Genomic DNA, 18105 nt, shown 5'->3' with positions numbered 1-18105 from the left:
CCCGGCTCGCTCGGCCCGCGCGTACCTGCGTTGTCCACCAGGAGGCGCTCCCGCACCCGCCCCGCAGGCGTCTTCCGCCGCCGGCCGGTGCGTGGGCACGCGCAGAAACCGCTAGGTGGCGACGGTTTCCCTTCCCACGCGCGGACGCCGGCGTGGGCCGACGCGGCCGGAGCGCCCGCGCGTGCGCAGAGCCGAGGCCAGGCTGCCCTCGAAGCGGGGCGGGGCGAAGCGGGGCGGGGCCGAGCAGGGCGGGGCGGGGGCTTGAGGTGATTCCCAAGCCGCGGGGCGGCTCCGGTGGTACGGGGAAACCGAAAGTGGGCGGCGGCCGCGGCGGGGCCCCTGGCGGAGACGGCGGCAGGAACTGGGCCCAGAGACGCGGGGACGGGCCGTGGGCCCCCGGAACGAGGTGAGTGCAGGTCCTGCGGGCTCCGGGCGCGACAGGTGCCGGGCGACGTCGGACGAGATTTCGGGCGGGCGCGGCGCACCTGGGTCACCGGTGGGACCGCGGCCAGGGCCGGGGGCTCCAACAGGCTCGGGGCCTCTTCCCTGCAGCCGCAGGGGATTGCCCCCGCCCCGACGCCTGGGAACCGGGCTGGGCGCCGGGGGAGTTGGAGTTCCAGAGCGTTGTGTTTTAAATCTCTGAAGGGACCCTGCTCCGGGCCGGGCGTTCACGCGGGAGTCGGACGGAGCCTCCTGCCGCCTCGGAAGCTCTGCGCCGTGGGGGAAATGCAGCAGCGGGGTGTGGACGCGGGCGGGAGATGCGGACCAGGAAGTGGTTCCCGCTACCGGCGCGACAGGCCGCAGCCGCCGCCCCCAGCGAGGGATGTCCGCGCTCCCCTATTTGAACCCAAGTATTTTACACCACGAACTTCTCTTGAAGGTCTCTATAATCTGGAGACGAGCCCCAGGCAGGCCGCTTAAGTAATGCAGGACACACATCCCCATTTCTCTCAAACCAGGAGCACCCAGTGGGTACAGAGCACCCAGCTGGGAGGGAAACATGGATCCGTGAGTAAGTTGTCTCTCAACTTTCAGTAGCATCCCCTCAGCAGGGTCAGACTCTCAGCTTCAGCTTGCTAGGAGGGAGCTTGGAGCCGTCATATCTTTCTGCTCCCATTCACTTGAGAGGTATATTTCCATTAATAGCTAAAGGTACCATTCTCAAATAATTTCTAAGAGCAGGGAAGGGAAACAACCACATTAGAACAAGTCCTGGCCCAGAAGAATTCTGATAACCGCCCATCCAAACCAAACCAAACCAAAAACCACAGATCTAGTTCATTAACCCTCCTACCAACACCTCTCTGCTCTCCAATCGTGCCGGTGAAAAAAATGCAGAGAAATGTTCTCTCTAGAGAGATACGCAACAGCTTAATAGCAGAAGTAAAACTTGGACCCAAATCCCTGTCTCGTCCTGGGCTGCCTTGATGTGTATGAATGTGTTGCATACTGCAAATAATGTGAACTTTGCAGACCTGGATTGAAATCTGGGCTTCTCATTTTACAAATTGTGTGATCTTGAACAAATTACATGCTTTCTCTTAGCCTGGTTTTCTATGTGTCAAATAGAAGTACTTGGCTTACTTTGCAAGGCTTTTCCAAGATAACCACTGTATATCCTTTGCCTCATAATAATTGCCAAGCAGTATTCACTCTCTTCCTCCCAACAAACGGTGCATGTTTTACATAATTGGATTTTAGTTTTTTGAGGGCAGGGACACAAAGATCTTTGTGTTTACTATATAATATAAATGGGCACATGGTGGATATTTTTGCATTTCCTCTCAGCTGACATTCATTGAGCATCAGTTACGTGCAAAGTACTGTTCTGGGTATAGGGAATTGCCCCTGGGGCCAGCTGGATTAGAACTCACATCTCCTGTGCCCCAATCCAGGGCCCTTTGGTGGCACACAGCCTCCGTCTTTGGTAGTTGCACGGTGAGACTGTGAGGCAGCAGTTGGCAGTGCCTTCAGATTTCAGTCTCTGTAGATTGAAAATGAAGTGTAATCCCCTGCTAATGCCCTTTTAAGTGTACAGGTTGAACATGGCTGAATGAACTATTGTATTGTGCATCAAGAGATTTTAAACTCCTTGAAGAACCCCTCTTTTAAGTTCTCTGTGCAATATAATCTAGTTGGATACTTAATGTGAATATAAAGAAAAAATATAATCCAACCCCGAGTGCTTAATTTGTGTTTGTCAAGTGCTGTTTTCAAGAATTGAGATTTGACATAGAGTGCTTTGCATCTGGACACTTTCACAGAAGTTCCTTGGTGAAATTTTATATTTACGTGAACTGTTGTTTCTTTATGCCAAACCTGCTTTTTCCTCCCTCCACTCCCACCTCTGTACTTTTGAAAGCTTCATTCTTGTCATTATTTCCCTGTAAGCCAAATATGTTTACAGTTTTGTCTTTCAAACTAAAAGTAATTAATTTTGCAATTTTTAGTTGAAGACATGTATATATGCCAATCAGAACTTGATCAGTGCAAGCTACCCAGTGTGACTTCAAAGTAAGCTTGGCATTTTAGCCTGTGCAGCTTTGTCATGAGTAAGCAAACTCGGTTTTCATTACATGTTTGGACCTTATTTGAGCCTTCAGTGAATCCAAGTAAAGTTGAGAATCATGGCTCTTGCCCACCTTTCTTATCTTCCTTGTGAAAAAAAAAGAGACCTGAAGTGACTTGTCACAGGTAATCAGTAGCGGAACTAGGATTAAGACACAAACTCCTTACTAAGCCACTTTATTATCTCAGGGTTTTTTCGTCTAGTATGTAGACTTATGGAAATCCCTTACTTACGTACATTCATGGTATGCAGTTAAAATGCACGAATAATTTGGAACTTGAGATCACAAGAATAAAAAAGATAACTCCCTGAAAAAAACTCTTAAGGAAGTATACCATCATCTGAGGGTATTAATCATCTTTTTCCTTTAAAAACTGGTTGGTGAAGGAGTAATTGAAGTGGTAACAGACTATGATTAGAAAGAAAAGAGCATTTAAAAGTGTTGCAAGGTGAGAAATCATTTATTGGGTAAAGATCTTAGGAAAAAATTTTCCCTCTGAGGCTCAGTTTATTGATTTGTAAGATAAGGAGCTTGGGTTAGCCTAGACGATGCCTAAAATGTGTCAGCACAGACATTATGGGACTTTAAGTTCCCACTGTTGCTAAAATAGTGTCTTCAAGGAGAAGGGCAGTTAGTTATTAGAAGTATATGCCCTAAAGAGATATCCAGATACTTCAAAATTGAACATCTAACTAAAAGAAGCTAAGAGAGATTACTTGGTGTTTTCAGTTTACCCTAATAATTCTTCTGATTTGTTTTAAGATTTAGTGCCACTCGACAACTTAAATTGATGACATGAAAAATGTAGTAAGGAGGATGAGCCAAATCATACAGTTGGAAATAGTTGAGCAAGAAGAAACTTAGAAAAGAGAAAGCATAGGATGGAAGTCAGACTAGCTCAGCTAAAGGCCTTTGACACCAGTAGCTAGAGGAAGCAGATAACATGCAAATGACTGAGCCAGGGAGGATCAATCAATGGTAGAAGGCGTTTATCTGGGATACACCAAAACCAGGTTCTTCAGAATAGGACTTCCTTGGGCCATTTTCAGGTATAGTAAAGAGAAAAGCTGTGAATTTACAAAATGCAGTTTTGAAGTAGAGTGAGAATTATTTTAGGCCACTTACATTATTTAAATTTTGTTTCCCTAAAGATTGTCATCACTTTCCCCAACTCCCCACCCCACCTCATGTGCATTATTAGTGTCTTGGATAATTAAGATTAACTGGGTATAAGCGAAGAAAAAAAGGAAAGCACGAAAGCATAAAAAATATAGTCTCAGCTACTCAGGAGGCTGAGGCGGGAGAATCACTTGAACCCGGGAGGCGGAGGTTGCAGTGAGCCGAGATTGCGCCACTGCACTCCAGTTGAAATTCCTATGATATACTTTCTTTTATGCTTCTAATGGATGATGTCTAAGATATTAAACTTTATTTTTATAGTTAGAACAAAGTATTCTTATATACCTTGAGAGTATAATTGCCATCTTCCGAAAGTTTCAAAAAAAAGTCATCATGAGCCAAGTAACAAAATTCAGAGCATTTACAAAGTGATATAGTTTAGAAAATAATGATGATTTTTTTTAAAGCTTACACTTTCTTTTTCGTTCACTGCCTGAAGTGATGTTGCTAATGTGGGAATTGAAATCAGACTGGCAAGTCGTGCATTTGAATACAATCACATTTAGCCTTCCAGGTTTTACTGCATTTAACTGCTTCTCACCAGCTTGGAGACCCACAGTCTTATACTCCAAGGGATTCCCCTTCCCTTCAAAAAGTTGTTTGCAAATAGAGAGTTATAGTCCTCCATGAAAGATAGCATACTTTAAAAAGGCAGGCAGGGGGAGGGAACTTAATTTACAGATTGCAACCATGTGGTCAAGCGTCGATTCTCAGTCTCCTCAAGTATGAGGCCATTTTTTGTAGCTTTAGAAAAATTTCGTGAAACCTCATACACTAGTAGTTGTACTTGCAGTATCCATTGGTCAATTAAACATATAACTACCAAAAGCTGTTGTGAATTTAATATCAGTTTGTGTTTATGGATCCCAATAATATCTGCACACTCTGAAAAACAGGACTATAAGTACATGTGAGGCATTTACTAATATTCAAGCCGTGCCTGCTGCTTGTCAGGATGTGTGGGCTCCTTGCAATCATGCTGCGGCCCTGACAGGGCCTAATCTGGCTCAGAGTGGACACGCTCAGAAATAATTTACTTGATGATTCTCAACCACAGTTTGGTGTTGCGATTGGCTGTCTCATTCAGTTTATAAGAATTGTTAACATTTGCAGATAATTTTTTAGTAACTTAAATTGGATTCAGAGTTATGCCTTTAATAGCTCACCTGTGTTATGCTGTATTTTAGTGAGTAGGAGAGAAAAGGAGTGGTAGGTGGATGGAGAATTTCTTATTCATTCAACAAATATTTATTGAGCTCTCGGTGGGCTAGGCACTAGGGATTCAGCAGTGAACAAAACAGACACAAATCCTTGCTTTCATGGAGCTTGCATTGAAGTTGGGGAGAAAGACAAAACCATTAAATGGAGAAGAATATTGGATGGTGATAAGTGCTAAGGAGAAAATCAGGGAAGCTGGCATCTCAGTTTTGATTTTGAATAGGGTGGCCAGAGAAGGCCTTACTGTGGAGGTGACAGTTGAGCAAATACTTTAGCTGAAGGAGGTAAGGCTGTGAGCCACATGTGCCCCTGGAGTCAATATGTCCCAGGTAGAGAGAATGGCAAGTGCAAAAGCCCTGTTGTGAGGCCATCTCAGGCATGTTCAAGGAAAAGCATGGAGCCCAGGATGGGTGAATGAAAATAAAGAGAAGAGAGAACTTAGGGCAAAGAAGTGGGGGTTGCAGGTTATGCCGGGCCCTTTTTGGCTCTGTAAGGACTTGGCTTTTTGTCTGAGTTAACACAGGAAGCATTAGAGGGTTTTGAGTGACGTGATATAATAGTATATATTATATGAAAAGATCACTCAGGCTGATATGTGGAAAACAGATTCTAGGAGGTGAAGTGGAAGCAGAGAGACCAGCTAAGAGCCCAGCTGCTCTGCTCCAGGAAAGAGATGTTGCTGACACGGACTAGGACAACTGCCATGGAAGTGGTGAAGAGTGAAGGAATTGTAGACATCCGCCTTCCATCTTTATGTATCACATTGCTTGGGGGAGGATTGAGAACTAATACTGACCTCACTCATCTTACAGATAAAGAGAATGAGATCCAGGAGAAGGGGCTTATCCCAGGAAAATGAGTGAGCAGTGGCATTAAACTTGTGGAACACAAGTAAAAGGAGGCTCAGGCATAATCTTCTGCAATCCCCTGCCGTTCCCCCAAAACCAAATCAAAATGTATCAACGGCCAGGTGTTAGCAACTTTACTATTGAAATATTTTAAAGTAGATTTTAACTGTGATAATATGTGCATTAAAAAGGGGGTGAAAGGCCGGGAGCGGTGGCTCACACCTGTAATCCCAGCACTTTGGGAGGCCAAGGCAGGTGGATCGTGAGGTCAGGAGTTCAAGACCAGCCTGGCCAACATGGTGAAACCCCGTCCCTACTAAAAATACAAAAAGTAGCCAGGCATGGTGATGGGTGCCTGGAATCCCAGCTATTCAAGAGGCTGAGGCAGGAGAGTTGCTTCAACCTAGGAGGCAGAGGTTGCAGTGAGCGGAGATCACGCCACTGCCCTCCAGCCTGGGTGACAGAGCAAGACTCTATCTGGGGGAAAAATAAAGGGGGAGTGAAAGTAGGAAGTATGTGTGTGGCGTAAGCTTTTCTCAGGTCAGATTGAGAAATATAACTTAGAAAAAACAGTCTGACAATGCCAAGAAATCAAGGTGGGTAAATGTGAGGTTGGATAGGGTGGGAAAAGTGAAAAATAAGGATGAGCACTTCTGTGCCGTGCAGATTCACACTGGTATTTTATTTAATTTTCTTCCAAGAGTCTCGGGGCAAAGGATAGAACAATTAGGATGGAGGTCACAAGACATCTGCTATATAAAGGAGAAGACACATTTAAAGAGGGTGGGACTAGAGAAGCAAGCATTAGGCAAAGCTTCGTACCTCACTGCTCTGGCCGTTAAACAGGTCATGGGTGGGGACAAGAGGAAGACTCTACCTGAATGCCGCTCCTTAAAAAAAAAAAATTGTGAAGTGCCCTTTTTGGGAGATCCCTGCTTGCAGCTGTTTCAGAGCAGAAATAAGGAAGATAGAAGGGACATTTCAGGGGCAGTGGTCTAAAATGGTTCTCCCAAGGGTGGAAGGAGTGGAAGGCTTCCGCAGAGGGCAACCTGTAGAACAAGCCTCTGATTAGACTCTAAGACAGGGCTGGACCTGTCCTTTCAAACCTGAATCACAGTGTTCTGTTAGGTTTTAGTAACAGGACACCCATTAGTAAAATGCATTTATCCGACATTTTTTCCCCATAAATTAATGGTTGCTCTCCACTCCTAATGTAGCGGAGGAAAGTAGACCACAGAGGGGAGGTGGCAGTGGAGCCAGATGCTCTTTCCAAAATGAAGGGAAGGAGAATACCATGGAAACTCTATTCTTAAGGCAAAGGGTAAGGCCTTCTTACTGAAACTCTGGCAGGGGAATATAAAGTAGTCTGGCCAGGGAGGAGTCAGATATATTGAACAGTCTAATTTGAGTCGTTTACACTGGTCACACCCAGATGGATATTTTCCCTGGATGTGTGCTAACCACCTGACATTATATCTATATGTAATGCGTATGTAGCTGATAGCCAAGGCCCACTTAGGCATACGGATATACAAAGATGCAAAGCCCAGTTTCACTCAGAAGAGCTCTAGATGAACTGATGGGAGGGATTGGGTTTTGAAGGGAAGAAGAGCACATAGATGGGGAAGGTGGAGATCAGAAATGGATAGTCAGGGTGGATTGGCACTGAGGAGTAAGCAAGTGATGCTTTAGTATGTCCTCTTGCAAATTAAAACTTGGCCAGTCTCCACTGTTGCTTTTACTACTTGTGGAAATAACTGTATAGTAGTTCAGTGATCTTTGACTCATGAGTCATGAACCATTGTTAAAGTATTTTCCGTGTCATCAATTTACTATTCAGGAGCCAAAATTCATACTTCAGCATTGACATCTGGCAACCGTGAAGTATAGGTCCCAAAGCTGTCCTCTTTCCTGCTCCCTGGCATTCATTCAGAGTGTGGACTTCAGAGGTAGTGGAGGTGTGCAGACTCTGCAGTTCTCTGTCTCTGCCATGAATTTCTATTGAGTATCTCCAGCTGTTCCATTGTCTTGGAATCCACACCAGCCCTGTGACTAAGTGGAGTCAGCTGTGGATTTCACACCACTGTTTTTTTCTTTTTTACTCTGCTTACTCTTTCTTTCCTGTCTTGTCTCCTGTTCTTAATTCTTCAGGGTTTGCTGGGTGTTTTTCCCAGTACCAGTAGACAGGGTGATATAATGGGAAAAATGTGGCCTTTGGCATCAAACAGACCTGGATTGAAATCCTAGCTTATCTACATCCCGCGATATCTTAAGTATTTAACTTACCTGAACCTTGGTTTTCACATCTATAAGTTGAGGATAATAGCCTCCCAGCATTATTATAGATACTAGATTTTTAGAAAAGCCATTTCTCAGAATTTACATAAGAGAAATAAAAACATATGCCTACCTAAATACTTGTACATGAATGATCAAGGCAACTTTATTTATAATATCTCAAAATTGGATGCAACCCAAATGTGTATCAACATTTGAATTGATAAACAAATTTTAGTATATCCATACAGTGGAATACTACTCATCAATAAAAAGGAATGAACTGAGTTAAATGCAGTAACATAGATGGAACACAAAGCACTAGGCAAAAATAATCCATAGTGACAGAAAGCAGATTGGTAGTTGCCAGGAGCCAGGGCAGTGTGTGTATGAACCAGAGAGGGCTGACCACAGAGAAGCATAGCTTAAAAGAACTTTTTTTTGGGGGGGGCGGGTGGGGGAGGGTGTGGTGGTTAAAGATATGCTGTACATGCAGTAAAAATCCCTCTTTATAGCCAATCACCTCCCCTTACCCCCAGCCCTTGGCAACCACTGATCTAATTTCTGTGTCTGTAGTTTCGCCTTTTCCAGAATGTTCACATAAATAGAGTCATGTATGTAGCCTTTTGTGTCCAGCTTTTTCCTTTAGCATAATATAAGAGTCATGCATGTTTTATGTATCAACAGATTGTTCCTTTCTATTACTGAATAGTATTCCACTGTATGGCGCTACTAGATTGGTTTATCTACTTACCTTTTGATAGACATTTTGATTGTTTCCAGTTTGGGGGGCAATTATAAATAATGCTGTTATATACACACACACGTTTCTGTGTGGACATATGTCATCATTTCTCTTGGGCAATAATGTAGGAGAGGACTGCTGGGTTATATAAGTGTATACTTTACTTTGTAAGAAATTGTCAAACTGGCCGGGGCAGTGGCTTATGTCTGTAATCCCAGCATTTTGGAAGGCCAGGGCGGGTGGATCACCTGAGGTCAGGAGTTCAAGGCCAGCCTGACCAATATGGTAAAACCCCATATCTACTAAAAATACAAAAAAATTAGCTGGGCGTGGTGGCGTGTGCCTGTAGTCCCAGCAACTCGGGAGGCTGAGACAGGAGAATTGCTTGAACCTGGGTGGCAGAGGTTGCAGTGAGCCGAGATCGGGCTACTGCACTCCAGCCTGGGCCACAGAGCTGGACTCTGTCTCAAAAAAAAAAAAAAAAAAGAAATTGTCAAACTATTTTTCAAGGTACTATTTTGCATGCCCACCGGAAATGTATGAGAGTTCTAAATGCTCTGCTTTCTCATCAACACTTCGTATTGTCATTTTTTTAAAAAAATTAAGCTGCTCTAATAGATGTGTGGTGATACTTCATTGTGAATTTAATTTGCATTTCCCTAATGACTAATGCTGTTGAGCATCTTTTCATGTGTTTTTTTGCCATCTTCATTTTTACTTTAGTGACGTATGTATTCAGGTGTTTTGCACACTTTAAATTGGGATCTTTGTTTTATTATTGAGTTTTGAGTATTGTTTATATATGACTACCAACTTTACCACGTCTGTTATGAAAATATCTTCTCACAATCTGTGGCTTTTCATTTTTGAACAGCTTTTGGAAGAGCAGACATTTTAAATTTTGGTGAGATCCAATTTGTCAATTTCTTCTTTTTTTCTTTTTGAGACAGGTTCTCACTCTGTCGCACCATGACGGCTCACTGCAGCCTCTCAGGTAGCTGGGACTACAGGCACGTGCGACTATGCCCAGCTTTTGTGTGTGTGTGTGTGTGTGTGTGTGTGTGTGAAGACGGAGTCTCACTATGTTGCCCAGGCGAGTCTCGAACTCCTGAGCTCAGGTGACCCATGTGCCTTGGTCTCCCAAAGTGCTGAAATTACAGACGTGAACCACCGTGCCCAGCCAATTTTTTCTTCTATGGTTCTCAAAAGTCTTTGCCTAACCCAAGGCCACAAAGATTTACTCCTGTGTATTTTTTAGAAGTTTTATACTATTAGCCTTTTCATTTAGGACCTAAATTATTTATTTTGAGTTAATTTTTTGTATATATAATATGAAGTTCATTATTTGCATATGAATGACCAGTTTTACTAGCACTGTTCATTGAACTTTCTTCATTGAATTTCCTTAGCATCTTTGTTGAAAATCAGTTTACTAGGCCGGAGGTGGCTCACACCTGTAATCCCAGCACTTTGGGAGGCTGAAGTGGGTGGATCACTTGAGGTCAGGAGTTTGAGACCAGCCTAGCCAACATGGCAAAACCCTGTCTCTACTAAAAATACAAAAAAATTAGCCAGGCATGGTGGCACATACCTGTAATCCCAGCCAACTTGGGAGGCTGAGGCACAAGAATCACCTGAACCCAGGAGGCAGAGGTTACAGTGAGCCAAGATTGTGCCACTGCACTCCAGCCTGGGCAATAGAGCAAGACCCTGTCTCAAAAAAAAAAAAATCAGTTTACCATATATGGGTTTATTTCTGGATTACATATTCTGTTCCATTGATCTATATGATTGTTCTTTTGATAATATTACACTATTTTGACTAATATAGCTTTATAGTAAATCTTGAAATCAGCCTTATTGCACTGGCTAGGACCTCCACTGTGATAATGAATGGGAGTGCTGAGCATGGGCATTCTTGCCCTGTTCCCAGTCTTAGGGAGACAGCACTCACTCTTTAGCTGTGAGTAATGATGTTAACCGTGGGTTTTTTCACAGATGGTCTTTATCAGGTTAAGGACTTCCCATTTTATTCTAATAGTCTGAGAGTTTTTTAATCATAAATAGATTTTTTATTTTGTCAGCTGTCTTTTTTTCACCTGTTGATATGATTGTGTTGTTTAATTTCCTTTAATCTGTTGATGTAGTAAGTTATATTGATTGACTTAATGAATATTGAACCATACCTGCATTCCTGGAATAAACTTTAACTGGTTATTATGTCTTATCCTTTTCACTGATTGTTGGATTTTATTTGCTAATGTTTTGTTAAGAATTTTTGCATTTATGTTTATGAGGGATATGGTCTGTACTTTTCATGCAGTGTCTTTGTATAGTTTTTGTATCAGCATAATGCTTGCCTCATAAAATGAGTTCAGAAATGTTCTCTTCCCTCTGTTTTCTGGGAGAATCTGTAAGAGTAGTATTGATTCTTCTATAAATGTTTGGTAGAATTTGCCAGTAAAACAATGCGGGCTTCAGGTTTTCTTTGTGTGAAGATTTTTAACTGTAAATTCAAATTCTCTGATAGCTATAGGGATATTTGAGGGTTATTTATTTCTTCTTGAGTAAGCTTTGACATTTGTGTCTTTCAATACATTTATCTATTTCATCTAAGCTACAAACTTACTGGCATAACTGTTTTATCATGTTCTCTTTTTAATGTCTGTAGGATCTGTATTGATGGCCCCTCTTTCAATCACATTATGGTAATTTGTGCCTTCTTTTTTTTTTCTCTATGTTTCTAGGAGTTTATCAATTTTATTGATGGTTTGAAAACTAGTTTTAGTTTCATGATTCTTTTCTCTCCTATTTTTAAACTTCATTATTGATCTGTTTCATCATTTCAGAATTGATTTCTGCTCTCACCTTTATTTCCTTTCTTCTGCTTACTTTTGATATAAATTTCTCTCTTTTTGTTCTCAAAGTAGGAGAATAGATCATTGATTTGCCACTTTTCTTCTTTCTAACAGAAACATAATGCTATAAATTTTCCTCTAATACTTTTACCGCATCCAGCAAAATTTTACATTTGTGTCTTCATTTATTTAAAAATATTTTTCTAATTTTGGAGGTAGCCTTTCTCTTTGACCCTCGGTTATTTAGAAGTATCTTGTTAAATTTGCATGGAGATTGTTCACATATCTTTGTGTTAGTGATACCTAATTTAATTTTGTTCTATCCACAGAATATACTTTTTATAATATGAGTTATTTTAAGTTGTTTGAATATCGTTTTAAGTCCAAGAATATATTTTATTTTGGTGAACATCTCATGTGCTCTTGAAAAGAATGTATATTCTGCTGTCTTTGGAGTGGAGTGTTCTGTCAATATCATTAGGTCACTTTGGTTGATAGTGTTTAGCTCTTTTATATTCTTTTTTTTTTTGAGATGGAGTCACTCTGTTGTTTAGGCTGGAGTTCAGTGGCATAATTTTGGCTCACTGCAACCTCCACCGCCTGGGTTCAAGCAATTATCCTGCCTCAGCCTCCCGAGTAGCTGGGATTACAGGCATGAACCACCACGTCCGACTGAGTTTTTGTATTTTTTAGTAGAGGTAGGGTTTCACCACATTGGCCAGACTGATCTTGAACTCCCAACCTCAGATGAACTGCCCACCTCGGCCTCCCAAAGTGCTGGAATTACAGGTGTGAGCCACCACACCTGGCCAGCTCTTTTATTTTCTTACTGATTTTATTATTATTTTTTGATCTACTGGTTCTATCTATTGACGAGAAAGGAGTTTTGAAGTGTCCAATGATAATTGTGAAATTGTGAATAAGTTTTTTCAGCTATCAGATTTTGTGTGTTTGGAAGCTTAGGATTGTTTTATCTTTCTGATGAATTAGCCCCTTAATCATTATGTAATGTCTCTCTTTATCTCTGATAAGATTCCTTGTTCTGATATTTATACAGTCATAGTGTTTGCATGGTACATCTTTTTTCTTTTTACTTTTAACCTATGCATTCATATTTAAAGTGGGTTTCTTGAAGGTGGTATATAAGTAAGTCTTGCTTTTTTATCCACTCTGCCAACCCCTAATGTTTTATAGGGCTATTTCAGTTATTTACAGTTAATGTAATTATTGATATGATTGGCTTTAAACCTGCCATTTTGCTGGATGTTTTCTATTTTCTCTGCCCTTTTTTTTCTCCTTTTTCCTGTCTAATTTTTTTTAACTTCTGCTTGCATAGGTATTGTCTTATTACATTTTATCTTTACTACTGGCATATTATTATACCTTTTTAAAAAATTTTAGTGGTTGCCATATGGTTTACAGTATCCCTCTTTATCATAGCTTTCAAATGACACTACAGCGCCTCATGTGTAGTGTAAGAACCTTCCATTGGTTCTATTCTTCGTACTACCTTTGTACATTTTACTTTTACATATATTATGTACCCCACATGAGGGAATTTTTTTGGATGATGGGAATGTCTGTATCTTGATTGTGGTATGATTACATAGGTGTGTATATTTTTTAAAACTCAAGAAGTGCTACATATAAAATGAGTTAATTTTATTTTAGGTAAACTTTCCCTAAAGGAAGATTTTGATATTTAGTCTTGTGCCAATAACAATGTTTTGGTCAACAATGGACTGCATAATCATTTGTCCTGTAAGATTATAATACTGTATTTTTCTATACCTTATCTATGCTCAGATATGTTTAGACATACAGTACTTACCATTGTGTTAAAATTGCCTACAGTATTCAGTATAGTAGCATGCTGTACAGGTGTGTAGCCTGGGAGCAATAGGTTATACCATATAGCCTAGGTGTGTACTAGGGTATACCATCTAGGTTTGCAAGTCCACTCAATAATGTTTACACAATAACTAAATTGCCTAACGACACATTTCTCAGAATGTATCCCCGTTGTTAAGTGACGCATGACTATACACACAAACACATACACACACACACACATCTGTGAAAAGAATAAGAATTCAGACCTAGTATAGGGCTTTTGTAGGTTATAGTATTAATTAAATGTTGTTGGTCCTGGTGATAATAATTTGAAAAGAGTTAATGTTTAGTAATGGAAGGTACATAATGCATGCAGTCGTACATTGCCTAACGACAGGGATATGTTCTGAGAAATACGTTGTTAGGCAATTTCATTGCTGTGCAAACATTATAGAGTGGACTCACAAACCTAGACAGTAGAACCTACCACACAACTGAGCTATGTGGTATATAGCCTATTGTTCCCAGGCTTCAACCCTGTGCAGCATGTTACTGTACTGAATGCTATTAACATTCAGATAAAGAGGGATACTGCAACCATTAACACAATGGTAAGTATTCGTGTATCTAAACGTAGAAAAGATACAGTAAAAATATGGTATATAAAACAAAAAATGGCATACCTATATAGATCACTTGCCATGAATGGAGCTGGCAGGACTGGAAGTTACTCTGGATGAGTCAGTGAGTGAATGGTGAATGAATGTGAAGGCCTAGGACATTACTGTACACTACTGTAGACTTATAAACACTGTACACTTAGGCGACACTAAATTTATTAAAAGTTTGCATTTCTTTTACTTTTCATTTATTTTTATTTTTTTGACACAAGTCTCATTCTGTCACCCAGGCTGGAGTGCAGTGGTGCTCCATTGCAGCTTTGACCTCCTGGGCTCAATGATCCTCCCACCACAGCCTCCTGAGTAGCTGGGACTATAGACATATGCTGCCACATCCAGCTAATTTTTCTATTTTTTGTAGAGACGGGGTTTCGCCATGTTGTCCAGGCTGGTCTCAAACTCCTGGGCTCAAGTGATTCTGCCCACCTTGGCCTCCCAAAGCATTAGGACTGCAGGTGCGAGCCACTGCATCTGGCCTCTTTTACTTTTTAAACTTTTTAAATTAAAAACTAAGACAAAAACACACACATTAGCCTTGGCCTATACAAGGCCAGGATTATCAAGATATTACTAGGCTATAGGAATTTTTCAGCTCCATTATGATTTTATAGAACCTCTTTTATATATGCAGTCCGTTGTTGACTAAAACACTGTTAAGTGGCACATGACTATGTAGATTTTTGTTTGCTATTGAAACCTTGCTGTAACTTCAATATTATGTTTATAATTAATAGCAGGACAAACAGGCTGATATTTTGTTTTCTTTTTAAGATGGACGAATGATGGAATTGATAGAATTGTATGTCATTCTTCTTTTGTGTTTTCTAAGCCAGAGAAAGAAAATGGCTATTTGTCTAGAATTCTCTGCTGTCCAGTATGGTAGCCAGTGGCCACATTTAATTTAAGGTAAAATTTTAGTTCCTCAGTCATCCTGGCCATATTTTAAGTGCCCAGAGCCATATGTGGACATTGTGGACATTGCAATAATATAAAACATCACAGAAAGTTCTATTGAACATCACTGTTGAAGGAAAAGTAACAAATTGCCCATGGTTTGCCTTTCTCTTTCCTTTAATAAAAGGGTAAGCCATTTTTTCCAGGCTACTTATTCTCTGAATGTATCTCCTAGTATGTATCTATACATTCTCTGAATGTATCTCCTGAATTTGTCTTTTTTTTTTCTCTGCAAAACTACAACTAGATGTAATCATTAGTCCAAAGGAAATGATTCTTTCCTCCTTTTATTCATATGGCATTATGACTCTGCTTCTTTTTCTTCCATCTCTCTAGTCCCTTTTTCTTAGCCTTTTATAGGTTCGTCTTCCTCTATCCATTTCTTGAATGATAGCCTTCTGCAGAGGTCCATCTGTAACCTTGTTTTTTACTCCCTGGATGTCAAGTACCCCATATAAGTCAAAGACCAACAAATCTGTGACCAGCTTAGACTTCTAACCTAATTTCCTAGTGAATATATCTGCATGGCTGTTCTATAAGCATTCCAACTTCTCCGTGTCCAAAATGAATTGGCCTCTTCCTCTCTTGCAAACCTGCCTTTATCCCACCTCAATGTGGGTCATTACTCTCTACCTTACTTCTAAGCTGGAAACATTGGAGCCCACCTCTTCATCCAAACCAATTAACCAATTCCTGCTGATTCCACCTCCTAATTACCTCTCAAATTGATTTTTTTATTTATTCCTAAGGCCCTGTATTGTGGTCCTCCACATTTCCAAGTATTCTGACAACTTGTTAATCTTTCTCCTTCCCATTTATCTTCTCCATTGCTGAGTAGTGATCTTTCTAAAATACAGAGCTGATCATTTTTTCCCCCTATTTAAAATATCCCTAAGGCCCCCGTTACTTTTGGCAAAAATGCAAACATGAGCATAATATAGTAGTCTCAGGGTCTGCCCCTCCCTGGCCCTCTGAGCCCTCAGCTTGGAGTCTTTGTTCAGTCACGTCCAGCCACCTAACTGTCTGGAATTTTTGGAACACACCATGTGCTTCTCTCTCACCTCTGTGCACTCGCACATCCTGTTCCCTTCCTTGGGCTGATACCACTCCCAGCCCCACAGCCCACCCTCTTCCTCCTTGTTAGGTGATTCCATCTTGCTCTTCAGGACTCCATTCAGGCTTCCCCGCCTGAATCTGGGAACATTCCCTGATATATTCCCTCTTCAGGCTGGTCTTGTGCCTTCTGACTTTCCCCTGCATTCTTATGGTATTTGTGCTTTTCTCTACCATGGCAGTTGTTTCCCCATATTGTAATTGCACAGAAAGTATGCAGTAATAATTTATAAAGTAACAAGTTTCAGCTCTGAAAATCTATTTGAATTCACAAACGAATGAGCCATATTATAGTAACCTTCTACTGTGTTCTTATAGGCAAAGATGCTGGAAGGAGATCTGGTTTCAAAGATGCTGCGAGCTGTTCTGCAGTCTCATAAGAATGGAGTAGCATTACCCCGGCTCCAAGGAGAGTACAGATCCTTGACTGGAGACTGGATCCCCTTCAAACAGCTAGGTTTCCCTACACTAGAAGCCTATCTGAGAAGTGTGCCAGCAGTGGTCAGGATAGAGACTAGTAGATCTGGAGAGGTAAGAAGGTAATTGTGCGTGTCAGAAGAATCAAACCAATTCATAATTGCCTCTCTGGCACTTCCAATCTCCTACCTGTGATAGACGTCTAAGTGAAAGTACTAGCTTAGTTGTTTGGGATTGGTAGTGACAGAGAAAACAGCATGTAAAGCACAGCCTACATTCTTATGTCTTTTTCTTATTCCTCAAATTCTTTTCATTGTAAAAATAAGATTTTAACCGCACAAAATTAAAAATATTTACCCAATGTCAACATCTAAACAAAATAGTTGTACTGGAGGCCTTAAGTGCATAAATATCACACCTGCCTATTACAGACCTGTTACAAATGTTTTTGCCAAAGTCACTAATGACCTTGTGATCACCAAATCTAATAGACAGTTTTAAATTCTCATCAAGTCAATTCCTGCTATCTGGACCTAGTCAGTCCGGAGCTGATCCTTCATCACTTTTCATAACTACCGGGGCCTCCTTGCTGTTCTGTCTTCTCTTCTGTTCTTTTCCTCTCCTTCACACCAATATGATCATATCATTATACCGTTTTAAATCCTTCTGCCTCTCTGGAAGAACACAGTTTATAGATAGTATAGGCCATTTAGTGGTAGCCGGTTGATCTGTCATTGCTCTTCCACTGCGACCTAGCAGCTTCACTTCTTGGTACCTACCCATTGTACAGCATAATAGATATGGACAGACCACCAACCAAAAGAGAAACAAAAACACCCACACCCCCTCATACACTATAGTTTCCTGGGTATATTTCTACATGTGTAAATATGTGGATCAGGTCTGGAGTGTTTCTCACCAAAACCTGACATAGTGGTTTTTCTATATGGGGGGATGAGGAGGCAGTGGTGGAGGAGGACAAGGGAACCAGGAGCAGGAAAGTAGTCAAAGGGGAAGTTCACCTTGTAGTTAATAATTTTCCTAAGGAGAAGATATAAATTAATTAAATGTTATATGAATAATAAAATATGCTTTGGCATCCCTGATCGTTCCAGACAGACTTAAACCCTCCTTTCTGTCTACTTGCACCTTGTAATACATCCGTTATCACACTTGACACAATGTTTTCTGTTTAATTTCTTGCTTCTCTCTTTTTCCTCCATAAGTTTATTAAGGATGAAGGGCTTAATAAATCTGTGTTGAATGCATGAATGAATGAATAGCTGAATGAATTAATAAATTAATGCTTTATAGAGTTACTATACTGTAATTTACTCAACTCTTCGTTCCCCTGTTTTGGACATTTTAAATGTTTCCAGGTTTTGACTATTAAAATACCCCCGTTGCACATAC

At 41.0% G+C, this 18105-nt stretch overlaps 1 protein-coding gene across 3 annotated transcripts in view; it reads left to right on the top strand.

Annotated features, from left to right (window-relative positions):
• Window positions 1-236: 236 nt before the first annotated feature.
• Window positions 237-18105, top strand: part of TDRD7 (tudor domain containing 7) — an 83823-nt gene continuing 65954 nt past the window's right edge. Inside the window, exons 1-2 of one of the 3 annotated variants that reach the window (XM_034967843.3) lie at window positions 237-406; window positions 16594-16806. In XM_034967843.3, coding sequence (XP_034823734.1) covers window positions 16600-16806 — 207 coding nt within the window. In that variant the 5' untranslated portion in view covers window positions 237-406; window positions 16594-16599. The remainder of the gene's footprint in view (window positions 407-16593; window positions 16807-18105) is intronic. The other 2 variants (XM_034967844.3, XM_034967845.3) reach the window with 2 other exon arrangements.

The sequence above is a fragment of the Pan paniscus genome, chromosome 11 (assembly GCF_029289425.2).
Source record: "Pan paniscus chromosome 11, NHGRI_mPanPan1-v2.0_pri, whole genome shotgun sequence".
Classification (NCBI taxonomy): Eukaryota; Metazoa; Chordata; class Mammalia; order Primates; family Hominidae; genus Pan; species Pan paniscus.
The sequence above is the reverse complement of the archived record's forward strand: the minus strand, read 5'-3'. Positions and strand labels throughout refer to the sequence as shown.